The sequence below is a fragment of the Leucoraja erinacea genome, chromosome 1 (genome assembly GCF_028641065.1).
Source record: "Leucoraja erinacea ecotype New England chromosome 1, Leri_hhj_1, whole genome shotgun sequence".
Lineage (NCBI taxonomy): Eukaryota > Metazoa > Chordata > Chondrichthyes > Rajiformes > Rajidae > Leucoraja > Leucoraja erinaceus.
The window spans coordinates 108,531,148-108,549,210 of record NC_073377.1 but is presented as its reverse complement, the minus strand read 5'-3'; the positions used below and the strand labels follow the sequence as shown (position 1 = coordinate 108,549,210).

General features: G+C 40.2%; 1 protein-coding gene across 3 annotated transcripts in view; it reads left to right on the top strand.

Moving 5' to 3' along the window:
* The window catches only part of LOC129700480 (ankyrin-2-like), a 634,003-nt gene that overhangs the window by 122,448 nt on the left and 493,492 nt on the right, over positions 1 to 18,063 (top strand). Inside the window, exon 2 of one of the 3 annotated variants that reach the window (XM_055641017.1) lies at positions 407 to 468. The exons of the other annotated variants lie outside the window; for them this stretch is intronic. Coding sequence (XP_055496992.1) covers positions 448 to 468 — 21 coding nt within the window. The 5' untranslated portion in view covers positions 407 to 447. The remainder of the gene's footprint in view (positions 1 to 406; positions 469 to 18,063) is intronic. 3 annotated transcript variants of the gene reach the window in all.

Below are 18,063 nucleotides of genomic sequence, written 5' to 3'. Positions count from 1 at the left end.
TTAATGGAGATGTGCGGAGCAAGCCTTTTACACAGAGAGTAGTGAGGGCCTGGAACACATTGCCAGGGGTTGTGGGGGAGGCAGATATAATAGTGGCATTTAAGGGGCTTTTAGATCGCCACATGGAAGTGCGAGGAATAGAGGGATATGGATCATGTACAGGCAAGTGAGATCAATTGGCAATGTGTTCAGCACAAACATTGTTGTCCGAAGAGCCCGTTCCTATGCTGTTCTTTGTTCAATATAGTAAAGTATTCAAATCTTGCTTGGCTGGTGATTATGATCAAAATACAAATTTAATCAATGTTAGTTATTTTCTTTTTTGTTTCTAGTAATAAAACTGAGGAATAACGTAAGCATTTGCTAGTTGCATTTTTGTCTAATTATTTATGTTTTTCTTTTGCAGGTAAGTAAATGAACATTATTATGAGGAACTGACATGGAAAGATGAGCACCATGTTACAGAAGGTACCTGTTCTATTTTTCTGGTGTATTGAGATGCCCCAAATAATTGCCTCTGCTAGATTTCTGGGTAAACTCAGGATTCTCAGCTTCCATTCCTTTGGTTTCATTCCTTTTGACCTTGTCTGTTTTTAGTAAGGTTTGTGAATTAATGAATGCTGCTCATCTAACAAAATGGACATATTGGAGCTTCTTCCAAGTACAAATATAAATGTAAGCGAATCTTGCTCATCTTGATGTCAACATTGCCTCTTAGTCTTGGCAAGAGGATGGGTATTAGTGGTTTAAAGTCGTGTCAAGAAATCTAAATTTAAAGGAGCATTGTGCTGTACAATGTAAAAGCTCTCAATTTTCCTGTGTTTTTTAACATTCAGAATTTAGGAATGATGTGGCCAATACATTGATAAGCACACTGTGATATATGTACCACAGTGCCATGGCACTGGGTGACCTCATACTGTCAAGTCATTGCAGCATATGTTTGCCTTCTGGCCTTGCATAGGTGAAGTATAGTTGAACCTGAACTGCTCCAAGCCAATTCAACTTGAATCCAACTCCAAATTACAGGGATAGAATCCGCTTTATTTCCCGTTTTTTCTGATTGTACCGAAAGATGATCTCATGAATAGGGAAATCATCCGTTTTACAAGGACTCCAAATGCACCAAGCCAATTCAACAGATTCTACTTGATTAATTTGTATATTTAGCTTCATATTTACACTTAATTATCTTTTAATTCAATACACAGATTTAAAACGAGGTAACCTTCAGTCAAATGTTTATATTCATGCCGGCTACTCTCAGTTTTTCTTTTTTGATTTCCTTTGGTTAATGTTTATCCATTCCTTCCACAGACAATGATTCAACTAATGAATTATTTTAAATGATTCAGCAAAACATTTGAAAGCATATAGAATATGTGATTCATAGTGCAGAGCTGGACATGGTTTATTTTTAGTGATCTAGATTTTTTGTCTTTTTTTCTCCATCCAATTCCTTGAAAAAGGAGATTGGCAGTACTTGGATGACATCTGATGAATTATTCAAGATATGGTTTAGCAGACCATGAGTTGATCAAGGACTTAAGTGTATCAGATCGCTGAGAAATCTATGCTGTAGTCCCACACTCTGGAATCACTATGTAGCATTCTTCTGCTGAAGCCCTATTATACATTATAGGGCGGCACGGTGGTGCAGCGGTAGAGTTGCTGCCTTACAGCCCTTCAACGCCAGAGACCCGGGTTCGATCCCGACTACGGGTGTTGTCTGCACGGAGATTGTACGTTCCTGTCCCTGTGTGGGTTTTCTCCGAGATCTTTGTTTTCGGCCCACACTCCAAAGATGTACTGGTTTGTAGGTTGATTGGCGTGGATTTTCTATACTTGGTATAAGTGTAAATTTCCCTAGTGTATGTAGGCTTGTGTTAATGTGGGGGGATCGCTGGTCGGTGCGGACTTGGTGGGCCAAAGGACCTGTTTCTGCGCTGTATCTCTAAACTAAACTAAAAAATGAAGTTAAAGGAACGGGGGTCACCCGTAATACTTAGCCATGTCTCCTTTGGCTACTTTATGTAAAGGGAAAATCAAGGTATATTTTAAAAGAGTTGTGTTATTTATAATGATTAAAACACAAAGTGCTGGAGTAACTCGGCAGGTCAGGTAGCAAGTGCGGAAGGAATGAATAGGCGAAGTTTAGCGCTGGACTGTTCAGTCTTAAAAGGGGTCCCCACCTGAAACATTGCCTATCCATTCGTACTACAGGTGCTGACTGACCTGAAGAATTACTCCAGCATATTCTGTTTTACTCAAGGTTCCAGCTGCTGCAGTTCCTTGTGTCTCTGTTATTAATGAAGAAATAAGGAACTGCAAATGCTGGAATTTTGTGCAAAACTCAATTTGCTGGAGTAACTCAGTGGGTCAGGCAGCTTCTGTGGAGGACAAAGAACAAAGCTTCATAGAAAGAACTGCGAAGAGCTTCAACAAATCAAAACTTTTTTTGTGCAGAAATATCATCTCTTAACAATCTCTCCTGTGCCATCTGCTGGAATTGTATGACATTACCAAAGCACAACTTGGATACACAGGAATGCTGAAATTGATTTATTATTCCGTCAATTTATATGGTCTCCAGTGATTAATAATTGGTTCATTTTGTTGTGAATTTAAAACATCTTAATAAGAAGTGGCAAACCAGGATTTTAAATGAAATTTGCAGCTAATATCCGAAAGAGAGAGAGAGAGAAAGACTTATTTAATAAGTTTAACAGCCAAAATATTCAAAATTTTCTGACAGTTTTATTATTACGTGTTTTAAGATAGTGTGTATATTTATTTAGCGTTTGGTGTATGAGACTTATTGTGGAGGCGATAAGTCTTCTAAAATTTCCAATAGTATAGGTTACTAGAGCTACCTATCCAAAAGTCATTGTGACTTAAATTCTTACACTTCAGGAGATGTATACATCTTTTCTGCATAATTAAGCGACAGAATGGATTGCATACCCAATATTTTTTTTTTTGCCAACTTAATGTGCAAGGCATGATTAGTAAGTCTGCAGATGACACTAACATGGGTGATTTAGTAGACAGCACAGATAATTATCAAGAATTACAGCAGGACCTTGGTCGGTTGGACAAGTGGGCTGAGGAATGGCAAATGGAGTTTAATTCAGATAAGTGTGAGGTGCTACATTTTGGGAAGTCAATTCAGGTCAGGTCGTTCACAGTTGGATCCTGGGCAGTGTTGTGGAGTGTTGAAGTTTTTGGGAAGACAATAGACAATAGACAATAGGTGCAGGAGTAGGCCATTCGGCCCTTCGAGCCAGCACCGCCATTCATTGTGATCATGGCTGATCATCCCCAATCAGTACTCCGTTCCTGCCATCTCCCCATATCCTCTGACTCCGCTATCTTTGAGAGCCTTATCTAGCTCTTGAAAGTATCCAGAGAACCGGCCTCCACCACCCTCTGAGTGGAGAATTCCACAGACTCACAACTCTCTGTGAGAAAAAGTGTTTCCTCGTCTCCGTTCTAAATGACTTGCCCCTTATTCTTAAACTGTGGCCCCTGGTTCTGGACTCCCCCAACACCGGGAACATGTTTCCTGCCCCTATCGCGTCCAAACCCTTAATAATCTTATATGTTTCAATAAGATCCCCTCTCATCCTTCTAAACTCCAAAGTATACAAGCCCAGCCGCTCCATTCTCCCAGCATATGACAGTCCAGCCATCCCGGGAATTAACATTGTAAACCTACACTCCCTCAAAAGCAATAATATCCTTCCTCAAATTAAGGGACCAAAACTGCACACAATACTCCAGGTGTGGTCTCACTAGGGCCCTATACAGAAGGACCTCTTTGCTCCTATACTCAACTCCTCTTGTTATAAAGGCCAACATGCCATTCGCTTTCTTCACTGCCTGCTGTACCTGCATGCTTACTTTCATAGGCTGATGAACAAGGTCCCCCAGATCCCGTTGTACTTCCCCTTTTCCCAACTTAACACCATTTAGATAGTAATCTGCCTTCCTGTTTTTGCTACCAAAGTGGATAACCTTACATTTATCCACATTAAACTTAATCTGCCATGCATCTGCCCACTCCCCCAATCTGTCCAAGTCACCTTGCATTCTCATAACATCCTCCTCACAGTTCACACTGCCACTCAGCTTCGTGCCATCTGCAAATTTGCTATTGTTATTTTGAATCCCTTCATCTAAATCATTGATGTTTATGGTACATTGCTGCGGTCCCAGCACCGAGCCTTGCGATACCCCACTAGTGGTACCCCACTGCGGCACCCCAGTGCCTGCCATCCTAAAAGTATCTAAGGATCTAACAGTATCAGGACATAGTTTACTGAGAGGTGTCGCAGGTAGATAGGTTAGTGCAGAAAGCATTCATCAGTCAGGGAATTAAGTATTGAGTCTGAAGAAGGGTCTCGACCCGAAACGTCACCATTCCTTCTCTCCAGAGATGCTGCCTGAGTTACACCAGCATTTTGTGTCTATCTTCAATTGAGTATTAAAGTTGGGATGTCATGTTAGAATTGTACACGGTATTGGTCAGGCCACAGTATTGTGCTCCGTATTGGTCATCCTGCTCTAGGAAAAATGTCATCAAGCTTGAAAGACTGCAGAGAAGATTTATGAGGATACTTCCAGGACTTCAGGGAGAGGTTGGGCAGGCTGGGACTTTATTCCATGGACCACAGAAGACTGAGGGGTGATATCATTGAGGTTTATAAAATCTTGAGTGGAGTAGAAAAGGTGAAAGGGTGAATGCTTTTTTTCTAGGTTGGGGGAACAAGATGGCAAAGTGAACGGGAAAAGATGGGGCTACCTACATGTTCGAAAGCACATTAAAAAAAACTGATAGTGTTGATGCAAGTATATCATTGCGGTTATGAAGTGGGCACCTCCCTTCACTGGTGTTTCGTTGAATTAGGCCCACGGCACATCAGGAAAGCTCATCAGTTAGTTCTGGCATCCCAGAACAACCCCCCTTAATACCTGCTCTCACCTCCTATGCTACCAGTATCTACTAAATAAAGAAAACTACACACGATTAATTCATTCTTAATAAATGTTAAACACTCGCATCCTCTCTTCCATTTATCCTAACCCATCATTAAACTCGTAATGCCACAAATTCAACCTTGCATATAACAGGATACACTTGCACAGAATAGCTACAAAGAAATACACATACCGCATGTTATACATTTCCTTGCCGTGTGCAAAGCCATGGTGACTGTCCCAAATTAACACATTGTCTTTCAAATTGGATTAAATCCTGTCCTGAAGAATTCTCTCCAATATCTTCCCAACCACTGTTGTGAGGCTCACCGTCCTATAACTCCCTGATTTATTTCAACTTCCTGTCTTAAATAAACATTTGCTACTCTCCTGCCCTCCTGTGGCTAGAGATGACACATAAATAGATCTTCGTCAAGGCACCTGCAATCTCCTCTCTTGCCTCCCACAATAACCTGGGATAAATCCCATCAGGTCCTGAAAATGTATCCACCTTAATGCTCTTCAATAACACCTCAACGTCTACTCCTTCACTCACTCTGGCAATGGAGGAGGCCCAGGACTGAAAGGTTAGGCAGAGGGTTATTTGCACTTCCTCCAACCTCATCGACTGTATCCGTTGTTCCTGGTGTGGACTCATACATTGGCGAGACCAAACGTAGAATGGGCGATCGTTTCTCTGAACACCTTTGCTCAGTCCGCCTGGTCCTACCTAATCTCCCAGTTGCCAAACATTTTAACTCCCCTTCCCGTTCCTACACTGACCTTTTTGTCCTGGGCCTCCTCCATTGCTAGAGTGAGGTCAAATGCAAATTGGAGGAACAGCACCATTTTTGCTTGGACAGCTTACAAGTCAGCGGTATAAATGTTGATTTTTCTAACCAAGTAACCCCTGCATCCACCCTCTCTGCCCCTCCCCCACCCTAGCTGTTTCACTGTTGTCGTCGTGAGTTCTATTGTCTGCAACTTGTTTTCACCTGGACACAGCTAATAACTTCCTTTATCATTGTGACTTTTTTTGCACGTCTTTCATTCATTTGTTCTATATCTCTCTATATCACCGTCTATATCTCTCATTTCCCTTTCTCCTGACTCTCAATCTGAAGAAGGGTCTCAACCCGAAACTTAACATTCCTTTTCTCCAGTGATACTGCCAGACCCGCTGAGTGAATCCATCTTTTTGTGTTTATCTTCCGTTTAACCAGCATCTGCAGTTCCTACTTACACATTAACACCTATGTCGTTGTGATCACTATCCTCTAAAATACCTGGCCAGGTTCATTTCCCAACACCAGTATCCACATTTTGTCTTGAGAAACCCTCTTAGATACACCTCACAAACTCTGCCCTGTCTAAGCGTTTGGTAGTGAGCAAGTCCCAGTCAATATTTGCAGGTTAAAGTCACCCAATAAAACAACCCTGGTGCTTGCATTGTTTGGTAAACGGTCTACATATCTGTTCCTCTATCTCCTACTTTGAATTTGATTTGTCTCCTTTGTTGGATTCTTAGAGCAGCTTGTAATGGAGCCGACCAGAGAAAAGGCAATTCTGGATTTAGTGTTGTCCAATGAACCAGATATGATAAGAGAACTCGAGGTAAAGAAACCGCTTGGAGGTAGTGGTCATAATATGATTAGTTTTAATCTGCAATTTGAGAAGGAGAACGTTAAATCGGAAGTGGCAGTGATGCAGTTGAACAAAGGGGACTATGAAGGCATGAGAGGGGAGCTGGCCAAGGTAGACTGGAAAGGGATCCTAGCAGGAATGACAGTGGAGCAGCAATGGCAGGAATTTCTGGGCATAATCCGGAAGACGCAGGATCATTTCATTCCAAAAAGGAATGAAGATTCTAAGGGAATAGGAGGCAACCGTGGCTGACAAGAGAAGTTAGGGATAGAATAAAACTGAAAGAAAAGATGTATAGCACAGCAATGAGTAGCCGGAAGCCAGAGGATTGGGAAACTTTCATAGGACAACAGAAGGAAACAAAACGGGCAATACGGGCTGAAAAGATGAAGCTGGCCAGGAATATAAAGAAGGACAGTAAAAGCTTCTTTAAATATGTTAAGGGAAATAGAGTAGAAAAGTCAAATGTGGGTCCCTTAAAGGCAGACACGGGTGAAATTATTATGGGCAACAAGGAAATGGCAGAAGAGTTGAATAGCTACTTCGGATCTGTCTTCACTAAGGAAGACACAAAGTGGAGAACTGTACTGGAGGACAGAGGATCCCAGGGGGTAGAGGAACTGAAATAGATTTTCATTAGGCGAGAAAAGTATTGGGTCGGCTAATGGGACTGAAGGATGATAAATCCCCTGGGCCTGATGGTCTGCATCCCAGGGAGGTGACTCTAGAAATAGTGGACGCATTGGTGATCATTTTCCAATGTTCAATAGATTCAGGATCAGTTCCTGTGGATTGGAGGATAGTTAATGTTATCCCACTTTTCAAGAAAGGAGCGAGAGAGAAAACGGGGAATTACAGACCAGTTAGCCTGACTTCGGTGATGGGAAAGATGCTGGAGTCAATTATTAAAGAGGTAATAATGGGGCATTTGGATAGCAGTAAAAGGATTAGTCCAAGTCAACATGGATTTAAGAAAGGGAAATCATGCTTGACTAATCTTCTGGCATTTTTTGAGGATGTGACAAGTAAAATGGATGAAGGGGTGCCAGTGGATGTAGTGTATCTAGACTTTCAGAAAGCCTTTGATAAGGTCCCGCACGGGAAACTGGTGACTAAAATTAGAGCACATGGTATTGGGGGTAGGGTGTTGACATGGATAGAAAATTGGTTGGCAGACCGGAAGCAAAGAGTAGGAGTGAACGGGTCCTTTTCAGAATGGCAGGCAGTGGCGAGTGGAGTGCCGCAAGGCTCGGTGTTGGGGCCGCAACTGTTTACCATATATATTAATGATTTGGAAGAGGGAATTAGGAGCAACACTAGCAAGTTTGCGGATGACACAAAGCTGGGTGGCAGTGTGAACTGTGAAGAGGATGTGAGGAGGTTGCAGGGTGACCTGGACAGGTTGAGTGAGTGGGCAGATGCGTGGCAGATGCAGTATAATATAGATAAATGTGAGGTTATCCACTTTGGCGGCAAAAACAAGGGGGCAGATTATTATCTCAATGGGGTTAGGTTAGGTAAGGGGGAGGTGCAGCGAGACCTGGGCGTCCTTGTACACCGGTCACTGAAAGTTGGCGTGGAGGTACAGCAGGCAGTGAAGAAAGCTAATGGAATGTTGGCCTTCATAACAAGAGGATTTCAGTATAGGAGTAAAGAGGTTCTTCTGCAGTTGTATAGGGCTCTGGTGAGACCACATCTGGAGTATTATGTACAGTTTTTGTCTCCTAATTTGAGGAAGGACATCCTTGTGATTGAGGCAGTGTAGCATAGGTTCACGAGATTGATCCTTGGGATGGCGGGACTGTCATATGAGGAAAGATTGAAAAGACTAGCCTTATATTCACTGGAGTTTAGAAGGATGAGGGGAGATGAGGGAGAAACATATAAAATTATAAAAGGACTGGACAAGCTAGATGCAGGAAAAATGTTCCCAATGTTGGGCAAGTCCAGAACCAGTCTTAGAATAAAGGGGAGGTCATTTAAGACTGAGGTGAGAAAAATCTTTTTCACCCAGAGAGTTGTGAATTTATGGAATTCCCTGCCACAGAGGGAAGTGGAGGCCAAGTCACTGTATGGATTTAAGAGAGAGTTAGATAGAGCTCTGGGGGCTGGTGGAGTCAAGGGATATGGGGAGAAGGCAGGCACAGGTTATTGATAGGGGCCAATCAACCATGATCACAATGAATGGCGGTGCTGGCTCGAAGGGCCGACTGGCCTCCTCCTGCACCTATTTTCTATGTTAGACTTGGCCATGACTGCCATTTATCTAAGGTGACACCCTCTTCCTCCTAAATATTGATGAAGTAGAATTTTGTGACTGAAGTTCCCCTCTGCCAAGAAAATCAGAAAGGATACTCTCTGTCTACAAGGCCTTGTTATTTTTAATTTGGAAATTGCCTTTATGTCTTGTTGGAGGTGGCAAAGTAACTCGACCACTTAACTTAATGTGGGATAGAGTCAAGGGCAGTGTCATGGTTTAGGACCAGCGGTGCTGACTTTCACTGTCCTTGATAAGTTCATCTCTGTTCTTGGCTGACAACAGGGAGGACATTTGAGTATTTGGGCCCTCGCTGGGCATGGGAGCGATGAAGAATCTACATAAGTGGTGGTTATCATTAAGTTGCCAAATCTGCAGCACCTCCTATTTCGCTCGAGCAGCTTATAACCCGGCGGTATGAATATCAACTTCACTAAATTCAAGCGACCTGCGCTTTCCGTCACTTTCCATCCCTCCCCCTTCCTAGTTCTCTGACCAGTCTGAATGTCTCCCTGATTAAATGTTATCTTTATATGCTTCGTTGTCACCTTCCCCAGTTAACAATGATCTATTCTACATTTCCCTTGACCTTCGTCCCCTTTGATGTCTTGTTTTCACATCTTACGCTCCCATAGCTCTGTGTCTCCCTCTCCCCTGACCCTCAGTCTGAAGAAGGGTCTCGACCTGAAATAACACCCATTCCTTCTATCCAGATATGCTGCCTGACCCGCTGAGTTACTCCAGCATTTTGTGTCTATCTTCATGCTCTTTCCACCATCATTTGTTCATTTGGTCACTTCTTTTAGTTTTACTTCAGCCTTCAGATCGCTGTTGATTTCTTATCATTCTCTCTAGAACCTTCATGTCTTTCCTAAATTGTGCTATTCCAGTTGTGGCCTAGCAAGTGTTTTATACAAATTCAACATAACTTCCTTGTTTTTTTATTCTGTGCTTTTTGGATTTTATACACATTAACTTACAGATCTGTCTGATATATTTTGAATACGTTAGTACAATTGGAAATCATCCACAATTCTTGTTTATTGAGATTCCCATCATGATGATGAATGACCTAAATATTGAACATCCAGGACTTATTTTATGGGGCCATAATTAGTTATATAAAGATTTAAATTTTTTGGAAAAAAACAGGATTTTGTAAGACGTCATGTCTACCCTGTGTAGGAAGGAACTGCAGATGCTGGTTTAAACTGAAGTTAGACATGAAAAACTGGAGTAACATAGCGGGACAGACAGCACCTGAAGAAGTGTCTCAATCTTTAAGAAGGGTCTCGACCCGAAACGTCACTTATTTCTTTTCTCCAGAGATGGTGTCTGACCCGCTGAGCTACTCCAGATTTTTATGTCCTATAACCCTAATGTATATCGGTAAAACACAACAAAATGCCTTCTGGAAATCCTTAAGGAGAACAATCACTGATGCACTTTAAAAAAATCAAGTTATTCATCGAAATAACGTGACCTTCACCAATTCACACTGCCATTCTTTGAAAGATGATTAATATTTGAGTCCTGTCACAGTCTTTGATGATAAAAGTAACTCCCATCATTTTGATGTTGTTGACAGTTCTACTGTCACTTGACTCACTCTCATCCCCTAAGCAAGGGAGTGACATTTTCAGATTTTCGGTCGGTAGAGCATTGACAATTTATGATTTAATTTGATAGCCTGTGGTAGAAACCATTTGTCAGGCCATTTATTTTCTCCATTACAAAATTCTTTAATTTGTAGTCACCATTCTTCCCGTTGCCTATTTTTGAGTTCTCTTTTACCACCACTATTTTTGACATTTCATCCATTGTCACAAGCAGATAATAAAACATTTAATAACTGGCACTTTCCAATGATAAGTACGCTGCCCGTTTTCTTCTGGGATCATATTCCTCTTTTCCACTCTGTTTCCATGATAATAAAAACATTTTCTTTGTATCGCACTGTGGCTTTTACATGGTTGTTTGAATTTTATTGTCCTTGTTTATCTTTACTTCTGGCTTGCTATGGTTAATCACAATTGTAGACAATGATTGGCTAATTGCAAAAGTGGATTTTATTTTGTCATGTACAAGTACTGTTGTTCTCCCACTATTCACCTCAACTGGAGAAACTGCATTATTTGTCCATCAGGGTTAACTTGGTTCCAGTGCCAAAATAATGTAATATATTGTAATTTATGGGAGATGTTGCATTATCTATTGTATTCTATTTGATTAAGTAATGAACCGTAATAAACATCTTATTATTCAGTATTTTCTATTCTGCCCTGTGGTTACTCTCACTGCACACACAATGTTTGCTCCTACTGGGCAATTATTACACACTATCATTTTTATACCTAAGGGGAATTATTTTAAGTAGAATTTGAGTTCTAGGTCTCCCCTTTGTAAATGTTACTCTTAATAATGCATAGTTTCTGTTTTTACGTTAATAATCTAGTTTAAAACAGAACGATTAAGGCCATTTTTAAATATTACCTATGTTAATTCCACTAGCATTTATTTTTACTGCTTAAATATAGTTAGTTTTTAATAAGTTAGCAGCCACAGTTCTTCATTATTTCTTTGGTGAAATTAATTCCTCATTTCAAAAAGGACAGGTCTGCCCATTCCCCCTAGGATATTGTGGAACCCATTGTTTATATGCATTTGCAGAACCAGAAAACATAGCCCATATGACACCAATCTAGGCCTGACATTAGCATTGTTTTATTGTTGTTTTATTATTTCTTGTAATACTATCTGTGAATTTCAGCAGGCCGAATTTCAAAAATGTTTCTCGAGGATACACTTGACCAAAGTGGCTTTCAAATATCTAGCTGTATATGAATAAAGTATAAGCATTGAGTTTTTCTGTAAACCTGCAGACATTTGTTCTCAGCTATTACACGTCATGTAGTGGCATTTAATAACAGTTCAAAGTGTAGACAATTTATTTAAAAATAAACATTTTGACAATGCCTTCATACACAGATGAAAATGCACACTTTGTTGCAATGTTGTGGTTTGTTTCAAATAGAAGGTTCATTCGCCTGACCACAGTGTTAAGAATATTCCAATTGTTTGTTCAACCAATTTATTTAAACACATTACTTTTTCTTATGATTTCCTTTAAGCATTCAATTACAGGTTATTTAATATCCCTCTATTTTATTATATTGTTTGTTGGTATTAAAGTAATTTAAAGTAAGTGCTTTCCTTCTTCACTTATTCCTTCTCTTTCACTTTTTCTTTATCTGTTTTTCACTCATGCTCACTAGTCTATTCTTCACTTTTCACAACCTCTTTTTCTTCTCTCTTTTTTCACTTCTCTCTCTTAAAAAAAAGGGAAGTTGTACAGAGAATGTAATATGTTAACATAATTTTTGTACCAATGCATTGTACTCACTTCTAATAAATTAAAAAAAAAAAAAAAAAAGTAATTAATTGAGCCCTTAATTGAGTAATATTTAGAAAAAAAAAATTGTGCCAACTACAAAAACACTTCTGGAACGAGACTTAGAACATAGAACAGTACAGCACAGCACAGGAACAGGCCTTTGGCCCACAATATATGTGCAAAAACATATCACGTCTTTAACCCTTTATAAAAATTATTTGTATTTTGTTTTAAGTAACCGTTTGTCTTGCCCCACCCATACATCTACTTTAAACTATCGCCCTTGATCCTTAAAGCAATATCCTCTCACCTTTGTAATTTCCACACTTGGAAAAAATTCTGAATATCTGTCTGTGCCGTTCATAACTTTATATAATTTTATCAGACCTCCGAAGTTCCAGGGAAAACATTCCATACAACGTATACCCTCTAATCTGGGAATAATTCTGATAAAACATTACTTCATACTCTCCAAGCCTCCACATCTTTCCTGTATCTACTTTGTCTTTTCTCTCAGTGCGCAAACATTTGCTTTTAATCAATGTGCTATAAAGCTTTCTTGACTTTCTGAATCTTATACTCAATGCCCTGAACAATGAAGGTCTTCACCATTCTATTTTCTTGTGTTGCCACTTTCAGCGAGCTATGCACTTGAACCCCAAGATCCCTCTATACATCAATACAGTTAAGGGTCTTGCCATTAACTGAACACTTTCACCTTGCATTTGACCTCCCAAAGTGAAATACCTTGCACTTGCTCAGATTAAACTCCATCAGTCATTTCTCTGCCCATTTCTGTAGCTGACCTATATCTCCCTGTATACTTTGATAGCCTTCCTCGCTATATGCAACTCCACCAATTTTGGTGTTGTCTGCAATTTTATGAAGCTGACCTATATCTCCCTGTATACTTTGACAGCCTTCCTCGCTGTATGCAACTCCACCAATTTTGGTGTTGTCTGCAATTTTATGAAGCAACCCATCTACATTTAGGTCCAAGCCATTTATATATATCACAAACAACAGAATGATGACTTGGTTATTTGGATATACTGCTATCAGGTCTTCCCGCAGCCTCTGACACAGCAGAGAAAACAACCAAGTCCTTCTTTCACCAAGTTTGTCCTATCTCTCTTATCATTAATACTCCCTCATTCATGCAGTATCCTGGTGAACCTCTTATGCGCCATCTCCAAAGCTTTCACAACCTTCCTGTGAAGGGACGACCAAAACTGTATACATTATTGCATATTTGGCATAACGTGAACTTGATAAAATTACAACGCTTCTCTGACTTTTAGACTCAATGGTGATGATCTAGGCTCAAATGCTATGTGTTGGTGAATTCCACAGATTTTCCACACTATGCAAAGAAATGTCTTCACCTCTTGATACTTACACTGATCTTTCTATTTTGGGCCTGCGTGAGGCCACAGGCAAACTGGGGGAACAGCACCTCATATTCTGCTTGGGTAGCTTGCAACCCAATGGTATGAACATTGAATTCTCCACTTTGAATTATTGAATGAATATTTTATTGTCACATGTGACACGTCACAGTGATATTCTTTGATTTGCATACCCAGGGTATTGCTACATAAAGGGTGCTGACAGAGTTATAAAATATCCCGTGCCAGGCCCTCCTTTGTTCCCTCCCCCTCACGGCGGTTTCCCCACGTCGGGTCCTTGGATGTCCACTAACTAACCCCCCCCACTTTTTTCTTCCCCCACCGCCCACCCCCCCCCCCCCCCCCCCTTCTTCTTCCTTGTCTCACGCATCTTCCATAAACTTTGCTCCTCTCATATGGCATCTGTTCGTTGACATTTCCACCCTGAAAAGAAGGTTCTGACTGTCTTCCCAATCTATCCTTCTTATAATGTTATATACTGTTATCATATCTCCCCTCATTCTCCAGCATTCCAGATAAAACAATTCACGTTTGCCCTACTTTTCCTTATAGGTAATACCACATAATCCAGCAACATTCTGCTGCATATGTAGATTAGTCAAGCGGGATTTCCCTTACACAAATCCATACAGACTTTTTCAAATTGTTCCACTTTTTTAAGGTGCACTGATATAACGCCATTTATCACCGACTCTAGAAATTAGGTATTGACATTGGTTTATTATTGTCACATGTACTGAGATACAGTGAAACTTTGTTTGCCTGCTCTCTGGTCAAATTATACAATAAATTGGTACAATCAAGCCACATGTAACTATAGTGCCTCCATGGTGTACCCTGGGCAATGTTTTCCCGTGAAAGTTTGAAGTGTAGATAGAGTCGATGGTGGGGGATGGCTGATTTGTATCTTGGACTGGGCTGCATCCACAACTCTTGGACAGGGCTGGCCAAACCAAGTTGCCTCTGTTTCAAAATACTACTATCCTCCCCTACTTGGCACCATCTGAACATCATCCTTCATCCCCTTCTCCTTTTTATGCTGGCTATTTTCCCTCTCCACTCTTGGTTCTGATGCAGTTTGAACCTGAGATAGCGATAGTTTATCCCCCCCACTTCTCCCCCTTCCACTCCGCTTCAATGAGTGGCACTGTGACGCAGCAGTAATGTTGGTGCATAACAGCGCCAGAGACCTGGGTTTAATCATGACTATGGCTGCTGTTTGCGCCGAGTTTGTGCATTCTTCCTGTGATTGCTTGGATTTTCTCCGGGTGCTCCGGTTGGATCTCACATTCCAAAGACGTGAAGGTTTGTAGGTTTAATTGGCTTTTGTAAATTGACCCTAGTGTGTAGGATAGGACTAGAGTATGGGCGATCAATGGTCAGTATGGATTCGATGGGCCAAAGGGCCTGTTTCCATGTCGTATCTCTAAAATTCTAAAACTAAAACATGGTGCTCAAACTGCTGAGAGCAGATTCTTTGCTGTTCTGGATTTCAACCTCTGCAGCCTCATGTTTCTCTTTTATCCTACCTGCTAAAGCTAGCTCATGCCCACATAAATTTCTCTTAAGTGTTTTTTTTACATCCCTTATGCTCCAGATTCACTTCACAGCTGCCAAAACGTGACATATGCATTCTCCTTTTTCCTGACCAGAGCCTCAATATCCTTCATCGACAATGGTTCCCAGAACCTGCCAGCCTCGCCCTTCACTCCAATAGTATCATGCTGGCTCTGAACACTCCCAATCTGACATTTAAAATTATTGGATTTAATCAAGTTTAATGTTAATCAAAATGAGATTGTCAGTCAAATTCTGAACAATACTTATCCTACAAGATGCACTTGATAGCCTGGGTAAATATGTAACAAAAACCTTCACATACTATTGTGCTCAACTGCTTCTGTTTATCTGCATGTTTCATGAGTTGAGGTCATGTTTTTTAAAGAAATAATGTTCATAAAGTAAAAGTTTTAATAACACACTTGCATAGTTTGAACAGAAAAAATACTTTATCATTGAGTATTATCTTTATCTTTGGTTGGTAAAATATAATATTATTGATTGTATACATGTATTAACTTTCATTGGTTTGTTAAGTATTGTAATAACTATTTGGATGGCAACTAGAGCCAAATGTGTAAATATACCACAAAACTAACGAAGATTTGTATATTTTACTAAGTGATTAGTTTTAATTGTTTGTTTGCTCTAATTTGTAATTGTTTGGGTCAAATAAAGAAAGATTTTGGGCATCTCTTATTTGCCATGCTTTTTGAAATGAGTTTAGTTGTTTTTACAGTGAACTCATGAAAATATGTAGCAAGAGAAGAAGAGATGGGCTCGATGGCTTGGAAGAATGTACATTTTATGAAATGACACCCACGCCAGACTGTTTAGACCAATGGTTATTAAGGGTTGAAACTAGTGTAGCCTGCTATAAAACCAAGCCACATAATCAAACTGGATCAACTAAGTTTCAACAGTGTACCTAATCACCTAGTGTGAAGGCAGATGTTCTTTCCACGATTATAACAGAATGTGAACAATTATTTTGACAATTAAATGAACTATCTATGCTTTATGTGAGACAGGCATCGTGAAATGGATTGTCTAAATTGCAAACAGAAATATGTCTGAGTGTACATAGTCATCATTAGAAATTGAAATCCATACCTCTCAAAGCATTTGCCTTGATTAATTGCTACACAACTAACGTTTCATGGTTCTTTTAGCATACTGCTGTATTTTTCTCTTCACCTGGAAAAAAATGATTAATGGAAACTAGGTTTATAGGAATTGTACAGCGAAAGTTTGCTTGCACTCATCACTTAAAGTAAGAGCTTTCACACCTCATCCTGAAGAACAAAATGTTACGCTGACAATACAATTTATAGAAGTTCCCATTGACCGTTATGAGAAATGTCTGTTTTTGAAGTTTATTATTTGATAAATTGTAACCAAATTAATGGAAAGATTTATTTACTGCTACTTTTCAGGACACTGGTGTTGCAATCATATAAAATGCTTTGTTGTGAAATTTCTTAGCAAATCTTTTTTGGAAGAGATCTAATAATGATTTTAAGGATTTGGGAGAGTAATTAAGTATATACGCTCTCAGCGGGTATGGAACAACAATTGGCTACTTGTGATAAAATAACAAATTTACCTTTGTGCTAGAATGTACAGAAGGCAAGGGGTTATTTCATTGCAACCTGCACTTGGTAAGATTAGTCAGAAAGTTCATCATAGAGTCATTGAGTGATACAGTGTGGAAACAGGTCCTTCGGCCCAACATGTCCACACAGGTCCTTCGGCCCAACATGTCCTAGCTACACTGGTGCCTCATTTAGCACGCATTTGGTCCATATCCCTCCAAACCTGTCCTATCATGTATCCTCTTCAAAAAATGCATCTTTGTGTTGTACCTAAAGCACCATACTTTTGAACTGCAATGTCAGAGCCTGACAGTTGTGCAATAAGGGGCTGTCCAACTTGGGCAACCTAATCCGCGAGTTCTGGCGAGTTTGCCCTCGACTCACACTCGCAGCATGGTCGACACAAGGTCGTACGAGGTCTTTGTAACTCTCCTTCATGCTCGAGAGTAGTCCCCGTGTACTCGAGGCTTCTGCTAGGTTGCGTCGTATTTTTCAACATGTTGAAAAATGCCCGCAAGTAAAAAAAGGTCGCCATGGAAAAAATCGATACTTTTTTTACTTGTAGGTTTAGTCGTAGTAGGTCATAGTAGGTTGGCATGTTAGTCGTAGGTAATCGAGGGTAGTCGAAGGTAGTCCTAGATAGTCTTCATCATGGTCGAAGGGAGGTCGAAGGAGATCGAAGGAGGTCGTCTTCACTCTCCACTATTCGGTGTCTAATTTTCCCGAAGTTAGTCGTAGCTAGTCGTAGCTACTCGAAGCTAGTCTTTAACGTAGTAGAAGGAGGTCATCAAGATGACATTTTTTCACACTCTCCTAAACTCTTCTAAACTTGCCAATTAGGTCGCCCAAGTGGGACAGCCTCTTTAGAGTTTCTATTAACGTAGATAAACTATTAAGGAAAATTTACTTAAGATTACGTTTTTTTTTCTCTTTCATCTTCTACTTATGTTTTGATATTTCATGTTTGGCATGAAACTTATTTTCTCTATTCTGTTTCAAATCTACATCAATTTAGAAATACAATGAAAGTTATTTCCATCCCAAGTAAATCAATCAAATTCATTGCTGTAAATTCTATCTCGAGATGGCCCAGCATTTTTTAGTTGACAACCATGATAGATCTCTGAGGATAGAAGCAAAATGCTGGAGTAACTCAGTGGATCCGGCAGCATTTCTGGAGAAAAGGAATAGGTGACGTTTTGGGTCAAAACCCTTCTTCAGACG